The sequence below is a fragment of the Herpailurus yagouaroundi genome, unplaced genomic scaffold (genome assembly GCF_014898765.1).
Source record: "Herpailurus yagouaroundi ecotype Mexico unplaced genomic scaffold, PumYag 163, whole genome shotgun sequence".
NCBI classification, from domain to species: domain Eukaryota; kingdom Metazoa; phylum Chordata; class Mammalia; order Carnivora; family Felidae; genus Herpailurus; species Herpailurus yagouaroundi.
In genome coordinates, this window is record NW_024412404.1 from 28,329,490 (window position 1) to 28,346,358 (window position 16,869).

Consider the following 16,869-nt stretch of genomic DNA (forward strand, 5'->3'; position numbering starts at 1 on the left):
ACAGACAATGATAGTGGAAGATACTGGTGGTCAGCAGGAGGAAGGAAAAGGAAGTGAGTGGTGGGTTCATAAACCAGGCTAAGGAGTCGAGGGGCAGCAGTTTCTATCTTTTTATCTCTGTGACCTTCACATGTTTTGGATACATAAACATTCTTCCTGGGTGTTGTCACATCATGGGCCAAAGCATAGATAAGACCTTCTGGACTTTCTAGCCTTCTGGCAGAAGTTGCATTCTTTTCCTCCCCCTTAGAAAAGCACTGGAATGTAAGTTCATAATCGGAGTAGCCTTGACTCAGCTCTAAGAGAAAATATAAATCACTTGGAAAAGTTGGTACTTCATCAATAGCTATTATGTATGTGAAGCTGTTAGGATAGGATATTAGAAACCAGCTACAGGGAATCTGCCTATTCCCAGGTTAAAAAAAAAAAAAGTTACTTTGTTTTTAATGATTAACTCAAAAGATTTGCTGACCATTTAAAAGCAGTGGTTTGTGGTTACACCAAGTCAGGGTTCAGTTTGAAGTGATGAGTATTTAGTGAACTATTTTTAAAAAGCCCCTATGTAATTATTTCACAAACCTGTTTTCACACACTCAGTGCAGAATTAGCTATTTAACTAGAACCAAGCATACTACAGTGGAAAAAAGATGCAGCCAGAACAAAAAAGCTGGATTAGAAGGATTTCCATCCTTGAGGTAAAAGTACAAAAAACTCATAGAGTTTTCCCTTTGTCCCTTACAACAGCACCGTATGGTTTGATTCCTTCTGTAATTATGTATCAATTTCTAGAATATTTGTGAAGAGGGGAAATGACACTAAATTCTTTTTTCAATATTTCTCACAACTGATGACACAGTTGGGTGTGTGAGGGGACTGTCACTGACAGCTGCTGTTGTAGGAAACGGAGGCCTGTGGAGTGTTTTCAGCAGGTTGGTGATATGTACAGACTTTTGGTGGGGGCATTGTTCTCGGATGGTGTACAGGATAAGTTGGAAATGATACTGACCCTCTGTTGGTCTGAAACACATTTATAAATAGCCATAACTACTAGTTTTTTGGTTTTTTATTTTCACCAATTGAAAGATGACATCTCTGGCTGGAGTCCCTTTCTTCTAAGTTTTAACTTCTGAAATTGTCCCAAGGCCCATTAACCAAGGTTAGTGGGATCCAGTCATGGTGAACCTGAAAGTTTGGGCCCTTTGTTCCTCCAGTGGTAGGGGAGTCGGGTGCCACTGGAGGGCTTGTGACATCCCATTCACAGGGGATGTTTACATAGGTTACCTAACCGAACTGTCATACATAGTGTAGTAGTGCTTTTGTTGCTATAGATGGTGAACGGGGAGTTCTGGGACCTTCGGTAGTGTGATCCATGTCCAGAAAGTGACAAACTTGGGATTTAAAACTTACTCCAAAGTCTGTCAAGGCATTCAGCAGAGTCTGACTTGTTAACATTTGTAATTGATTTTTTTTTGTTTTATTAGGGCGGTATCAATAGTTTGAAGATCTGTACTGAACAGTATTTTTTTGTAGGAGAAGACCCGGGAACAGAAAGAAGTAGATCTGATTCCTAAGGTTCAGGAGGCTGTGAACTATGGTTTACAAGTATTGGACAGCGCATTTGAACAACTAGATATAAAAGCAGGAAACTCAGACTCAGAAGAAGATGATGCTAATGAACGGGTGGAACTGATCCTCGAACCAAAGGTAAGGACGTTCAGTTCATGTTACTTGTTATTACACTTGTTGTGTTTGGGGCACTTTACTTGGGTACAGAATTAGTAAGACATGGGCTTGACTTTTAGGAAGTAAGTATGGTACTTAGCAGGCTCACATTGATTCCTTTAGAAACACTTGCTTTACCGGATCGTTGATGGAGCACCCAGCAGGTACAAGGCAGCACGCCAGGGTAGGGGAGTACAGAGGTGCAGGGCATGGCTCCTACTCTCCAGACGCCTATTATAGCATTACCAGTTGGTGGGAGAGAGGAGACATCTACATGAGTCACCGTCATAGGTGCTCTGGGAGAGAACTGCTTCTAGCTGGGGAAATGAGGGTACAGATGAGACCCGAATTGGGTTTGGAAGTATGAGGAGATTGTTGGGAACGTGAACTTCTGTAGCTTGTGCTGGGGAGACGGCACAAGTGCTGAAAGACATTTGTGTTGTTTGCGGGTTTTGGCTAGGATGAATAAAGCCGCTGTGAGCGTCCACGAATAGACTGTTAGCCGTGAATATAGTTACTGCTTTCCTGTTACTTTACCTCAGATCTGCAGAGGAGACTTTGGGGCAGCACAGCCAGGCAGAGGTAAACATAGAAGGTTGCCATATTGATTTTGAGAGAGAGTCCTTGTGACACACAAGTGCTTTATGGATTGGAACATGCCCCAGAGCCAAGATCTTCTGTCGTTCGTTTCACCTCACACTTCTCTTCCAGTTTGAGCCTGCGGTGTCGTACCGTGTTGGGGCTGTTCCTCTTGCACTGGTATACTTGCTGGCTTGCCTTTTCCTGTAGGGATTTAGCAGTCAGCAGTGGACCCTGGGTGGTGTATTGCCTGGGCCACGCTTGCTAGTTCCAGCTTGTACACCCCTTTCCCTTCTACTGGAGGACTTGGGAATGCCTCCTGAGTAAGTGGTTCGCCCAGTAGCACTTTCTTTTGTTTGCACTGAATTGGTTGCTGTTGCGTCTTTAACTTTTACATTAACCTTCCCAAATTCTCTCTTATGTTAAACTTCAGAATTGTTTTCTCCTGCACCCCCAGGGTCTTTTCAGTAGGGAAGAGAGATGATGGCCAAATGTCCTACCTTACAAAGGATAAGTCAGCCTTTCCTGTGGAGAGGGGAGGTTGTCCTAGGGTAGAGTGCTTGCTTGCTTGCTTGCTTGCTTTCTTACTTGCTTTTTTTTTTTTTTTATGTTTATTTATTTTTGAGAGAGAGACAGAGGGAGAGAGACAGAGATCGAGTTAGGGGAGGGGCAGAGAGAGAGGGAGACACAGAATCTGAAGCAGGCTCCAGCCTCCGAGCTGTCAGCACAGAGCCAGATGCAGGCCTGAACTCACGAATTGTGAGATCATGACCAGAGCCCAAGTCGGAAGCCTAACTGACTGAGCCACCCAGGCACCCCTGGAGTGCTTTCTTGAACTTAAATTTTAATGTAAGCATCTTGGGTGGGACTTGGAAGTTGAGGACTGGAATGGAAGGCTGTCCAACAGGTACTCTGTTCTACCCTGTCTCTTTTATTTCATTCTGTTGTTTTATAATCTGGTCTTAATTTTACCAACTTCACTTGTCTAAGTTATGCAGTGGGTGCAGCTGGGGGATATTATTATTCTCTTCTTTGGGTTATTTTTTCTCCCAGACAGGTTCTCAGTCTTTTTGATGTGTGCCTTTAGTTCATTGTGTTGACTATAGGTACTTGCATAGTTGCTATTCTATTTCTCCTCATCTAGCCCATGCTTTCTGTGCGCTGTTCCAGCCTTCTCTTGGCTCTGATGCGATGTAAAGGAGTCCCGCTGCTGGTCCACACCTGCTCCCACCCCCAAACCTGGACATACCCACCTGCCCCCCACAGTCCTGTAAAAGCATTTGGGTTATTTCCTCAGTGTGCTTCTTTCCAAATTTAGGACTAATATTGATGATTCTCAAGAGTGGTTAGTTGATTGGTTGATTTTTGCTCACGAGCGCTGCTTTTTAGGGGAGGAAGGCAGAGCTGGGATGCATCAAAGCTGGCCAGAACGTTCAGTTTCTTTCCTTCGTCCTCCTTTTGAACATGTTACTATGAAGTTGTAACCCTTATTTGGTTACTACTGGTAAACTTTTTGTGTGCCTCTGCCATTTTTAATGTAGCTAGGCACTTGAGAAGGGAGATTCTGTGTGATTTAGCTTTACTTTGCTGTTTTTACCTAAGATTTCACTTTTTAAAAAATCAGTTTTTTGGTTTTGTTTTTTTGTTTTTGGTTTTGTTTTGTTTTCTGTACTTTGAATCCTGCTGTGTTTCTTATTCTCCACTCTCATTATGTCACTTGTTTGGGGTAGTCACATGGAACAAGATGTCAAATGGAAAACTTAGTTTTTAGCCTGAAAATTTAATGGCTGTTACCTTTCATTGTTCACAGGATCTGTACATTGATCGTCCTTTACCTTATTTAATTGGGTCAAAGCTATTCATGGAGCAGGAAGATGTAGGTCTCGGAGAGCTGTCTAGTGAAGGTATTCTTTTGCACCAAATATTTTTGTTACCTTTAACATTTATATCTTACCTTTTTATTTTAAAATAATTTCAAACTTACTTGAACGTTGTCAGAATAGTACAAAGAACTCCTCTGTACACTTTACCCAGGTTTACCAGTTGTTAACATTCCATCACATTTGTTTGCTCTTTCTCTCTATATATACATAGTATTTTTTTTCTGAATCTACTTGAGAGAGATCGTGCGGACATCATGCCCTGGTACTCCAGAATATTTCTGTATAGAAAACACTTTCTGAAACTGACAATAGTCTCATGTATAGCCACAGTGTGTTATCAAAGTCAGGAAATTTTACTGGATGTAATACTATTAGCTAATCCTCAGTTGTATTTCAAATTTTGCCAGCTGTCCCAATTATGTCCTTTATAGGCTAGGCTCTTTTTTCCTCTGGCCCAGGCTCCAGTTCAGGATCGCTCACTGCATATAGTTGTCAAATCTCTGGTCTTCTTTTAGTCTAATATAATTTCTCAGCCTTTCTTTGCTTTTTACAGCTTTGACATTTTTGAAGAATACAGGCCAGTTTTTTCCTTTGGTCATTAACTTTTTTTATAATTCATAAGTATCTTGTGGGGAGATCTTTTAAGACTCTGTAGATGTTTTATCCCTCACTATAGTGAAGATACTTTTAATTACAGTTAATCTGTGTAGGTTCTTTTCTCAAAATCTTGGTGATGCTGATGTATGGTGGTTTATGATTTTAAGAAGGAACTAAGGATGTTTTATTATTAATATGGGTGATAACCCTTTATCTTTCTTCTAACCAGAGGGGTCAGTAGGCAGCGACCGTGGCAGCATTGCAGACAGTGAAGAGAATGAAGAAGAGGTAAGGGCTTCGTGGTGTTTCCAGGTCATGGTGGGCAAGAACCTTAGGATGTGTTTAGCAAGCTAAATAAATGTTTGTGAATTAGCAATCTCTTTGCACAGATTTTTTTAACAGTGATAGTAAAACCATATTCTGTGTTCCCCCCACCCCCTTTTTTTTGGGACTTTTGGGACTGAGTTTCCTTTTTGTCTTGTGTACAAAAGCAAGGAAAACTGCCTTAATCCCTTTTACTGTTCTCTCTCCTCCCTCCTCCCCACCAAGGCCTCTTCCTGCCAATATATTTTGAAGGGGGGCACCTTGGATATTTTGGTAGAATCTGCCTGGTTCTATCTTTGAGTAATTGTAGGGGAAAAGGCCATATTTTAAAATTTTTTTTTTTTTTTTTTTACTATAAAACCTAGACCAGAAGAATGCTTAAAGCATCCACTTACATTTTCACTTTGCTGCTAGTCCTAGCATCTTCATAGCCACAGAGCATGATCTGACTCCTGCTCTAGGACCTTGGCATCTGTGGACCTTGACCACTGTTGTATCTGGGGTTGTTTCTTTAGATGGAATATTTGTTACTGATGTTTGAAGAGCAGTTCTTGAGTGTTAATTCCTAAAAGGAGACAATATTGTATGCATGCTCCTTTCCTCTTATTTCTACATTCCCCCGCCCCCGCCCTCCTGCCACTGGCCCTGCAAACAAAACACTTCACAATGGGACATAAGGGTTTCCTAAAAAATCTGGCTATAAGTGATGGTCATTAGCTGAATTCCTGTGCTTTTAGCCATTGATGCAACTCTTCACCCAATTCCTGGTAGGAAACACTGATAGTCCCCTACTGGGCCTGGTGAAGTAATTCTGCTACGTGGAATATAGAGAGTGGAGAGTCCAAAATGTAAAATCACACAAACCAACTTTTGATAATTTAATTAATTAAATATGCCACTCTGACTTTAAATTCAGAGGTTAGCAATGGTAGCGCACATAGGTATGAGCAAATTGTTAGAGATGTTTAAATTAACTACAAAAGTTCCACGTTAGCTGGAACAGCTCTTGGTGATACTGCCTACTGTCCACCTTATCTGCGCCCTGATAGTTCAGGGGACCAGTAATCAGTACAAAGAGACCGAATATAGATGGGCCCTGGAGACTTAGGCCTGAGGTCATTTCTGTGCTTGTGACTAAATTCTGTATTAACAACACAGCTTTTTTTCCCCCTAAAGGAGTCAGATGAAGATTTTGCCACTCATAGTGACAATGACCAAAACCGGGTAAGGCTCATGAACTGAAGTGACTTTGCTTTTAAATTTTAACCGAAGCATAGCATATATACTAAATATATGCTAAAATTACTTTGGAGGAGAGCTGGGTTGGGGAACGGGTGAAAAAGGTGAAGGGGATTGCACTGAGTAATGTATAGAATTGTTGAATTACTTTATTGTACACCTGGAACTGATGTAACACTGTATGTTAATTATATTGGAACTAAAAAAAAATTAAAAAATAAAAAAAATTACTTTAGAATGACTTATGAGAAAGTAAGGATTAGTAAGCTAATTTTCTTTCAAAAATTTCATGTGTTTTTTTTAAATTTTTTCAATGTTTATTTTTGAGAGAGAGAGAGAGAGAGAGACAGAGAGAGCAACCGTGAGTAGGGGAGGGGGCAGAGAGAGAGGGAGACACAGAATCCAAAGCAGGCTCCAGGTTCTGAGCTGTCAGCACAGAGCCTGACGTGGGGCTTGAACTCATGAACTGTGAGATCATGACTTGAGCTGAAGTTGGATGCTTAACCAACTGAGCCACCCAGGTGCCCCAAGAATTTCATGTTTTTAAGTTAACTACTGTCTTGGGTTTTGTTTTGTTTTGTTTTTTCAATTTTGCTTTATACTTTATCTTCATTTTTCTTAGAAAACAAAGTGAAAAACAAAAATTGGGAAACAGAGCCTCTAAAAAGGAAGGCCCAGTTACTCAAACTGAACTATTTCACCTGAATCCTCTTCCTGTATTTTAAAATTTGGGATAATATAGCAGTAAGGTTAAGGAACACTCAAAAGATGAATATCTAATTGTACAGTTGTACCATAGCTGTCTTAATTTTTATATACCCTTCTAAGGACATATTTTTTTCACAATATGCATAGTTTATCTTCTGCAATTTTAATGTATCACAAGTGTTTTCTTACAATTTTAAGCTACCTTTATAATTTGCTTTGTGAACTCTGTGTTTTTAAGTGTACTGTTATGACAACAGTCTCTTTTTAGTTACAGACTCTTTTGTAGTCTCTAAATTTATATGGGAAATAGTTTATTTCTAGGATTTTATTTTTGAGATAGTAGTGCATTCATGAATGTATTTCCATATGCAGAAATCCTTTGCTTATGTGAACTGTTTCCTTAGGAATGAGATAGTGTAGAATTATAGTAAAGGCTCTTGATACTATTCTCATTACTGATCATGCATACTGATTTTCTCATAATCTTATCAGCCCTGGGGTTGTGATTTTTGCTAACATAATATACGTACAGTGGTATTTTGAGATAGTCCCAGTTTGCACTTCAGTTTCCTAATTGGGGCATATTTTTCCACAAACGTTTTCAACTACCAAATGAAGGATTTAGTCCTTTTTGGTTGGTAGTTGTATTTTCCATTCACAGAGGTGATTTAATAATCAGTCTTTAGAGAATATTTATTTCTATAAAACATACTAATATGGTTGATAAATTCAGACATTTATTTGCTTATTTTGAAAAAATTTTTAAAGATTTGATTTTGAAGTAATCTCTATACACAATGGGGGCTCGAACTCCCAACTCTGAGATGAAGAGTTGCATGTAAGCAACTAAGCCAGCCAGATGCCTGTAAATTCAGACCTTTAAATAATACAATATAGTGATTAAAAGTGTTGGCCTAACCATATATTTGTATTGTTAAAGATAGACTGGTTTTGTGTGCCACAGCTAACCTCAGGGTTCTGAAGATTAAAGTAGTCAATAAAGTACTTTCAGCATAGTGCCTGGCACAGTTTATTGATTTAAACATTAACAATTTTTTAAAAATGTTTTTTTAGTTGTACAAATTATGCATACCAGTGGCTGCTTTTATAAAAATTATAACTTAACAGGTAAAGCTTACTTTGAGCCCTCTAGTGCTCATTTTCTCACACTCTTCAGAGGTAATTGTTGTGATGGAAGAAAAGTGCTTTTCTTTGCTTTTAAATGTATCTGTGTCAGTAGAGAGGAGGTCCGTGTTGGGGTTGGGTGGGCAGGGTATCTTGCTGGGATTCTCATCTAGCACTTTTTACAGTTGATGCTGTGGACACCTCTCCAGTTGTTATAGCTTATTGCTTTTAATGATTAGTGTTCTTATCAAGATAAGACTATGTTTATTTAGGTTATTATTTCTCTAGTGGTGGACATTTTACATATTCAGTGTTCGTCATTCTGTGTACAGTATTTACGCTGAAAATAAATCTTGTATGTTACTTGCTTTAGTACATTTATTACTTTGACTTTTGCTGCATTACCATCATCATCCTTATTTGACAAGCTGTCACCATTTTGCCTTAAGGTTGAGTGACAGTATCTCTTTTTCAGCTTGATGACCTTATTTATCTGCTAGTTCTAATCTCATGGTTTGTCCTCCTAGCACACTGCACAAATGAGTGACGAAGAAGAGGACGATGATGGTTGTGACATTTTCGCTGACTCTGAGAAGGAGGAGGAAGATATTGAGGACACTGAAGAAAATACCAGACCTGTAAGAAAGACCATAGTCACTCTCTTGGCAGGGTTTTAGAAATGGCACTGAGGACTCATTACTTTTATTGTCATTTTTATTGATAACTGTTTCTTTTTGCATATTTGTAATTCCATTTACACTTTTGAAAATAATGGTTGAGTATTACTAGTTGCTGTACGAGTACCACTTTCTCTTCCAATTGTTACGATTTTATAAGTTAGATCATTCAAAAATCTATTTGATTCCAGGGTTTTAAGACCCTAATACTCCTTACCTTTTCCCCCCCTTATTCCTCATAGTAGTTTTCTGTCTCTCTCTTCTAGTAATAAAGTGAAGTATTGAAAAAAAAAAGGGGGGGGGGAGAGCGCCTGGGTGGCTCAGTCAGTTAAGCGTCTGACTTCAGCTCAGGTCATGATCTTACAGTCCATGAGTTTGAGCCCCGTGTCGGGCTCTGTGCTGACGGCTCAGAGCCTGGAGCCTGCTTCGGATTCTGTGTCCCTCTCTTTCTGACTCTCCCCCATTCATGCTCTGTCTTTCTCTGTCTCAAAAATAAATAAACACTAAAAAAAAAATTAAAAAATAAAAGGAACAAGGAGCATGTCTATGGAAAGAGTCCTGTTCCTCAAGTGATCTGTATAGGGTGCTCTATGTTTAAATTCATTTAGTTAAATTTTTAATCCGTTTAGTCCCTTTGCTTTTGTTTACATAATTTTGTTAGTTATTACAAGTAAACTGTACTAGTTTGTGTGTTACCAAAAACAGGTGATACTTTGGTCTTTTCTGTGTATAGAAAAAAAGTCGACCTACGTCATTTGCTGATGAGCTGGCGGCTCGAATCAAAGGGGAAGCTGCAAGCCAGGTGGAAGAGCAAAGTACGTCTTTGAGATGGGTTAACTTGGTGGGCGAGTGCAGGACCCTCTGCGGGGCTTCACTGAGAGCAGATTTCTCTGTTTAATTTTACTAAGGCATGAAAGGCTTACCTTTTTTTTGGTTTACAGACTCTTGGATAATTAAACATTGTGGACCCCTCCCCGCCCCCTGCAAGAAAAATGCATATGTATGCATCTGTATAACATTTTATTTGCAGTTTCAGGGGACTAATAGATAACCCGGGAGAATCACAGGCCCCAGATTAAGAATCTTTTGCTTAATATTTACTCCTATATTTTGACTAAATATAAATGTACCATATAAAGTAGTGATTTAACAGGATGGAAAGATATCAGAATAATTCGTTCAGCTTGAGTCCCTGCCGTGTAAGGTGCTGAATGAAGTACATGGACTCTAGGGGAGCTGAGACACAGAGTTGAATGTCTTGCTCTTAACGGGGCCATGAGCATGACAGAAGTGTAAAACATCAGTATATAAATACTAAGGGTAGGCTGAGTGTGGTTAGAACTGAAATATTCTTCAAGTCTTGTCCATAGGAGAAGGAAAACCTCGGAAGACACCGAAGGAGAAGAAGGACAGGAGAACTCCCTCAGATGGTAGGCCTTTCCCCTCAATTGTGTTATTTTAGGAGGCTCTTGATTCAGGAATTTGCTTTCATAATTTGTAGAATACCATTTTGAATATTCACCAATGGAGTCTCTCTCTATTTTCATTCCCAAAGCATTTAAAAGTGTGCTTTGGGATGCTTGGAGGAGAGTTGAATGTGGAGTAAAAATGCTGTAAGGATTTGAATTATTTTATAGCGATCATTAGCTAGAATTCTCCAGAAGTATAGAAACTAGGGATCTCTAGTGTTTGTTTTCGATAAAGAATATATTGAACCCTTTTATATTTAACAGTGACATGCATTACATTCCTGCTTGATTGTCAGTCTACAGATCTTTGTTCAGTCTGCTCTTGCTTCCCCCATATTCTCAGTGAGATAGGTCTGAAGGTGATTGAACCATGTACTTGCTTCCGGAGAAACTAATCTAGACAAAAGAGATCACTTACGGAGTTCATTTTGCTTCAGACATTTACGGAGTTGAGGGTGGGAACCCAGAGAGCCTTTTAAGGGATTCATTGGACTGCTTAATAAGTTTTTGTTTGAAATTCCTCAGAATGCTGGCACTCAAGTACTTCTTGTTACATGTGGTTAGGTACACTCCAGGCCAGGCTTGGCGATGTTGTAAAGGTCGACCTTGGGAATTTGAGTTCCAAACCCATCTTTAGCAGTCCCTGCTAAACATTCCTTTCTGCTTGTTAGACGAAGAGGACAACTTATTCGCACCCCCCAAGCTGACTGATGAAGATTTCTCTCCATTTGGCTCTCGAGGTGGCCTGTTCAGTGGAGGGAAGGGACTTTTTGATGATGAGGATGAGGAGGTGAGTCCGTGGTCATCAGTGGAGCTTGCCATAGTTGCATCATGGGTCTATAATTAGGTATGAAAAAAATGGCTTCTTAATTGCAAGTTGCTTCTACTTTCTTATTTTGGGAGATTTTGAACCAAAAATCACAAAGTGAGAAAATACTGTACCCTGATGTCCTGTGTGAGATGGAGAGAGATGTGAGAGTGTTAATAATGAATAATTTACTTGATCAAGGAGTTGTTTCTTACCTCATTTACTGTCTTCTTCTGTATTTTAGTTCCTGGGTAGGCCCAAACCATTTAAGGGTCTGATTTTGCCATAGTCTTTACTTTGGAATTGAATTTCTTGCAGGACAGTAAATATGTATCTTTAAACTTTATGAGGTAGTTTTCTTTAGAAATCCACAATGCAACTACATTTTCGTCTGCTTTTTTGAAGTTTTGTGTCCTATGCTTTATTACAACCAGAGTGATCTCTTCACGGAAGCCCCTCAGGATCAGGAAGCTCGAAGCTCTGTTAATGCAGGTGAGCTCGGATTTAGGCTGACTCTTCTTGTTTGGGAACAGAGTTCCAAGACAGTTTACTTCTCATTAGGAGATGGAACCCCTGAAGTTGTTCCCAGGCCTTGCTTCTTTGTTAGGCAGGAAGCTGTTCTGCTTGCCTTGGTCTAGTAAAAAGCAGCTAATTTTCATGTCTAATGACTAATTCATGTCTTGGAAAAGCAAAAAGTGCCACTTATAAACCAACATCATGGTTTTGTCTCTTCCTTGGGGGAGAATTCATAAAAAGTCAAAGAAGGAAAGTAGTCTTGAGCAGTGTTGAGGATATTTTAATTTAATCATGTTTAATTCAGTAGTCTTTTCTGTTTATTTATTTTGAGAGAGACAGAGACAGTGTGAGCAGGGGAGGGGCAGAAAGAGAAGGAGAGAGAGAGAATCCCAAGCAGGCTCCGCACTGTCAGTACAGAGCCCAACATGGGGCTTGAACTCGCGAAACTGCGAGGTCATGACCTGAGCCGAAGCTGAGAGCTGGATGCTTAACCGACTGAGCCACCCAGGCATCTCTAATCATCTTTAATTCAAAGAAACACTTCTAAAATTCTGTATATAAGTTGGAGGTCATTAATTCCATAGTCTGGTGTGCGTCAGAATCCTCTGTGGAGCACCCGTGAAAAGGGAAAAAAAAAAACTTAACAAATTTTATTCCATTAGGTATGTGGTAGTTCTTAGGAACTGGGACTTAGTTATGTGAAGTGAGCGGTCTCCTCGGGCCATCAGTCATCAGATTTTGGACTTGCTGTGACACTGGCTGGCTTGATGTCCTGCTGCCTGCCCTCCACTTCTCAGCATCAGTGGATGCTAGTTTCCCTCTTTACTGTTATTGTCTTCATATTTTTTGTTGATGTCTCATGTTTTTTGCTGTTCTTTCTACTTGTTTGTTCTCCAACTGGAATGGATAGAGGCGAAACTGTTAAGGAGCCCGGCTTGCTCTGCTTCTGCCTTCCCTGTTGTGTTCTACCCCTTCCTTGGCTTCCCCAACTAACCCCACTGCTATTGTTTGATCAGAGTGATCGTCCAAGGGAATCACAGCTTAGATTATATTAACGCCAATAAAAAAGTAATGCTGGTAGAGAGAAGAATAAGCTAAAGCTAAGGAGTTTTAAAATGGCTCTTTTGGGAAAAATTAGTTTTAAAAGGTTTCCACTTAGCTGTGTATTGTGTTGCACACATTTTAGGTACACTTAACAAGAAAAGTCATCTTTTCTGAAATGGTTATTTTTTTCTTTCTCGTTTTTAGTGTCTTCATCCTCCAAACCTGGAAAGAAAATCCCAGCAGGAGCTGTTTCTGTATTTTTAGGTACCCTAATTTAGGGTTTCTTTTTTAAAAAGCAAATAAGTACTGTTTTGTCATTTTTAAAATTGTCATCTAACTGCTTGCTGGAGAGGAGGCGGTTCAGAGGGCAACAAATAGCCTATGGGAAGAGCTCATTTACTGGTGTTAGCTCATATTCTCTTAGAAGTCAGTGGCCTTGGACTTGTGTTTCAGTGACCAGGTGATTTGCATCGTGGAATGTTCTGTAGCAGTAAAGGATGGGGATGACTGGGTCCTATTAATGTATTTTGGGGATGAATGGAAGCTAAATGTTCTTGGTGGGTGGTCCTTTTTTTTTTTTTTTTTTTTTTTCCTGTAAAGCCAGGGGACCCACACACACCAGCTCACAGCTATGGCTGCCCTGTCCCTCCACCCACAGGAGACACTGATGTGTTCGGTGCCACCTCTGTTCCATCACTGAAGGAGCCACAGAAGCCTGAGCAGCCTGCTCCAAGGAAAAGCCCGTACCCTCCAGCCCCTGCTGGCCTCTTCGATGATGACGATGACGATGACGACTTCTTTGCGGCATCCTCCAGCAAACCTTCCAAGACAGGTACCTGGTCCAGCCGGAAAAGGGCATAAAGCTTGTCCTGTTGTCTGTGTCCTGCCGTGCCCGGGTCCCTCCTCAAGCCCTCCTGCCACAGAGCTTCATCCCTGCTGCAGGAGTCATGGTGCCTTAGAAGTCTCTGTTTTATCAACCAATCTTTCCTGCTTTGGAAACTAATTACTAGGATTATCTGCCTCATGGAGAGCTGAAATCTGTTCCCCTGTAATACCTGCTAAAGATTTCTAGTTGTGATCTTTGCAATTGCAAAGTTTTTATTTTATTTGTTTATTTTTTTGATGTTTATTTATTTGTGAGAGAGAGAGAGAGAGAGAGCGCACAAGCAGGGGAGGGGCAGAGAGAAGGAGACACAGAATCCGAAGCAGGCTCTGAACTGTCAGCACAGAGCCCGACGTGGGGCTCAAACCCACGAACTGTGAGATCGTGACCTGAGCTGAAGTTGGACGCTTAACTGACTGAGCCACCCAGGCACCCCTGGAATTACAAAGTTTTAATCACACTTTCTTCTGGCAGCACTTAGTAAATTATATGACAGAATGCCACATGTTAGCTGTTCAGTTGCCAGCCTCTCTGGCCAGAAAGCCTACATATCCTTGATCTTTTCTTGTATGGCAGGGTTTTCAGCCCCTTGGCCACTTTGGCACTCTCCTTTCTTCTCCCCTCAAACTTAAGCCTGTCATTTCATGAAGTCTCTCTCCTAAATTATTTGTTCATTTATGTGCAGGTGAGTCTCCTGGGACTCTTGTCAGAATGCAGATTCAGATGCGGTGGGTACGGGCTGGGGCCTGTGATTGTACATTTCTAACAGGCTCCCTGGTGGGCAGAGATTGCTGGTCTGTGGGTCACACTTGGTGTTTTTCCAGAAAAGAAGGATAAATTACTGGGTGCACACCGTTTCCAGCAACATGAGGACTCTGTCTTATAAAGACTAGATGAACCAGGATTCAGTGAGAAGCATGTTTCCTGGACTTAGCTCCTTTTCCAGGGGTGGCTGTGAGAAGTAAGGATAGGAGAAGAAACCTGAGGGAAATAACCACCTGGTTATTACAGAAAGAGTACAAACGGACGCATAATACACTGAGATCTAGGCCAACTAAAATGACAGTGATTAAAGCTGGTGGTGCCTCTCTTGGTCTGGGAATGCTCTCACTTAGTGGGTTATCACTGAGAACTGATTAAGAGTCACGAGTAAGTTGGCAGCTGCCGCTCCCCTGGGACGTTCACAAATCAATGTCCTCCTTTCAGTGATGCACAGCTCAATCAGTGCAGCAGTGCTCCTGGTAGTGAAAGGTCAGAAACTCCCCAGGTGCTCATCCCTAGGTTACATTACGGTTGTCTTGTTTAGTGGAATTTGGTGAAGTGTTAAAAAGAATGAAGTCTGTATATGTTAACATGGGAAGATTCGCTAGGCAGATTAAGTGAAAAACATAAATCCTAAGACCTATTATTAGAATCGTGTTGTCATTTATAGCCTTACCTGTGAATCACTAAAGAGAGCATCCTAGCATATCCTCTGGGGAAATTAGATGTGTGTGTTCCCAGTGGTCGTCTTGTTTGGGTGGGCAGGTGGAGTTATGGGGGAGATTCCAGTAGTATTTGCTTTTATATGCCCCTGTAGATTGACTTTTAATTTTTATTTATTTATTATTATTTTTTTAAAGATTTTATTTTCAGGTAATCTCTACACCCAACATGGGCCTTGAACTCATAACCATGAGATCAACAGCCACAGGTTCTACTGACTGAGCTAGCCAGGCACCCCAGTAGTTTGATTTTTTACAAAGAGGAGCCAACCCTCACTTCACAGATTCCTAGGATGGTTGCTTCTTTTGTTGTTGTTGTTTAATTATTATTATTATTTTTGAGAGGGAGCGAGAGTGTGAGAGAGAGGGCATGGAAGCGGGGGAGGGGCAGAAGGAAAGGCTGGGGTGGAGGAAATCCCAAGCAGGTTCTATGCCCAACGCAGAGACCCACATGGGATTCCATCTCATGACTGAGATCATGACCTGAACCAAAATCAAGAGTCGGATGCTTAACCAACTGAACCACCCAAGTGCCCCCACCCCCCAATTTTTTTTTTTTTGGGGTGGTTGCTTCTTAAATAATCTTTCTTTAGGTCTGTATTTACCTTTTATGCTAGTCCAAGCTACTCTAAGCATAAGATGCTGGCTGCTTGGATGAGTGTATGAGCCAGGTGGTTAAATCATTGGTCCTGTGTTTCATTTGGGCTCTTTTGTGTTCTTTGAAAAATCCAATGTAATCCACTTCAAATTGCTTCATAACTAATAAAAAAAAAATAATTTTCTATTTACTTCTTGGGAGGGAAGGATTTTTTTTTTACTTTATTAAAAAAATTTTTTTAACGTTTATTTATTTTTGAGAGACAGAGAGCACAAGCAGGGGAGGAGCAGAGAGGGAGGGACACACAGAATCCAAAGCAGGCTCCAGGCTTTGAGCTGTCAGCACAGAGCCCGACGCGGGGCTTGAACTCCTGGACCGCAAGATCATGACCTGAGCTGAAGTCAGCCGCTTACCCAACTGAGCCACCCAGACACCCCGGGGAGGATTTTTAATCTATGAATTTAGTGGTGGGATTTTTGACCTTAGTATAATTTTGTGCCGTGGTATCTTTTCTAAAGACAAAGTCAAATCCACTGCCAGTATCTTTGATGATGAGGAAGGAGACCTGTTCAAAGAAAAAGCAGCTGCTTTGCCAGAAGCCACTGTGAATCAGACAGATGAAAAAAAAGCAAGGGCAGAAAAAAAGGTGAGCGGGAAAGAAGACTTAATGTAGTTAAGTCTTGTTAAGTGTTGTCCTGGGACATCTTGTTAATTCATCTGGAACCCAGAGGGAAGTGGTGTTTCCTTTCAAGTGTATGGTGTCTTAAAATTGTTCAACATCCAGCAAAGGTGAAAGAAGAATACAGTGAACACCCAAACGCCTACCACCTAGATTGAGCACTTGTTGGATTTGAGCACTTTGTTGGATGACCTATTGATGATCTTTTCCTGAATCACGTTAAGGGGTAACAAAGAATGTTTTTCCAATTCTCTCCTATCTTCTACATTAGCTGACATTTTTCCAAACAGAACAGAAGAGCTTTCTCTCCCTCTTTCCTGCTTTTTTAGTTATCTCTATAGGATCATGGATGCTATTCAACCTATTATAAACTATTAGCATCATTTTGTTTGTTTTTTGGGTTTTTTTTGTTTTTTGATACTGAAATGAACTTGTATTTGGCCAACTGGATGCATCCCCATCAGCTTTAAAGCTCTTTTGGCTGCTGTCCCTTTCCTTAGTATCTTCCATGGTTAGATCTGTTTTCCCTCCCCT

General features: G+C 40.6%; 1 protein-coding gene across 1 annotated transcript in view; it reads left to right on the forward strand.

The window, feature by feature from the left end:
- The window catches only part of LOC121037450 (WASH complex subunit 2-like), a 65,545-nt gene that overhangs the window by 10,575 nt on the left and 38,101 nt on the right, over positions 1 to 16,869 (forward strand). Inside the window, exons 5-16 of the mRNA XM_040486904.1 lie at positions 1,531 to 1,704; positions 4,112 to 4,205; positions 5,011 to 5,069; positions 6,282 to 6,329; positions 8,705 to 8,815; positions 9,588 to 9,669; positions 10,213 to 10,284; positions 10,995 to 11,113; positions 11,566 to 11,623; positions 12,896 to 12,955; positions 13,350 to 13,523; positions 16,175 to 16,325. Coding sequence (XP_040342838.1) covers positions 1,531 to 1,704; positions 4,112 to 4,205; positions 5,011 to 5,069; positions 6,282 to 6,329; positions 8,705 to 8,815; positions 9,588 to 9,669; positions 10,213 to 10,284; positions 10,995 to 11,113; positions 11,566 to 11,623; positions 12,896 to 12,955; positions 13,350 to 13,523; positions 16,175 to 16,325 — 1,202 coding nt within the window. The remainder of the gene's footprint in view (positions 1 to 1,530; positions 1,705 to 4,111; positions 4,206 to 5,010; positions 5,070 to 6,281; positions 6,330 to 8,704; positions 8,816 to 9,587; positions 9,670 to 10,212; positions 10,285 to 10,994; positions 11,114 to 11,565; positions 11,624 to 12,895; positions 12,956 to 13,349; positions 13,524 to 16,174; positions 16,326 to 16,869) is intronic.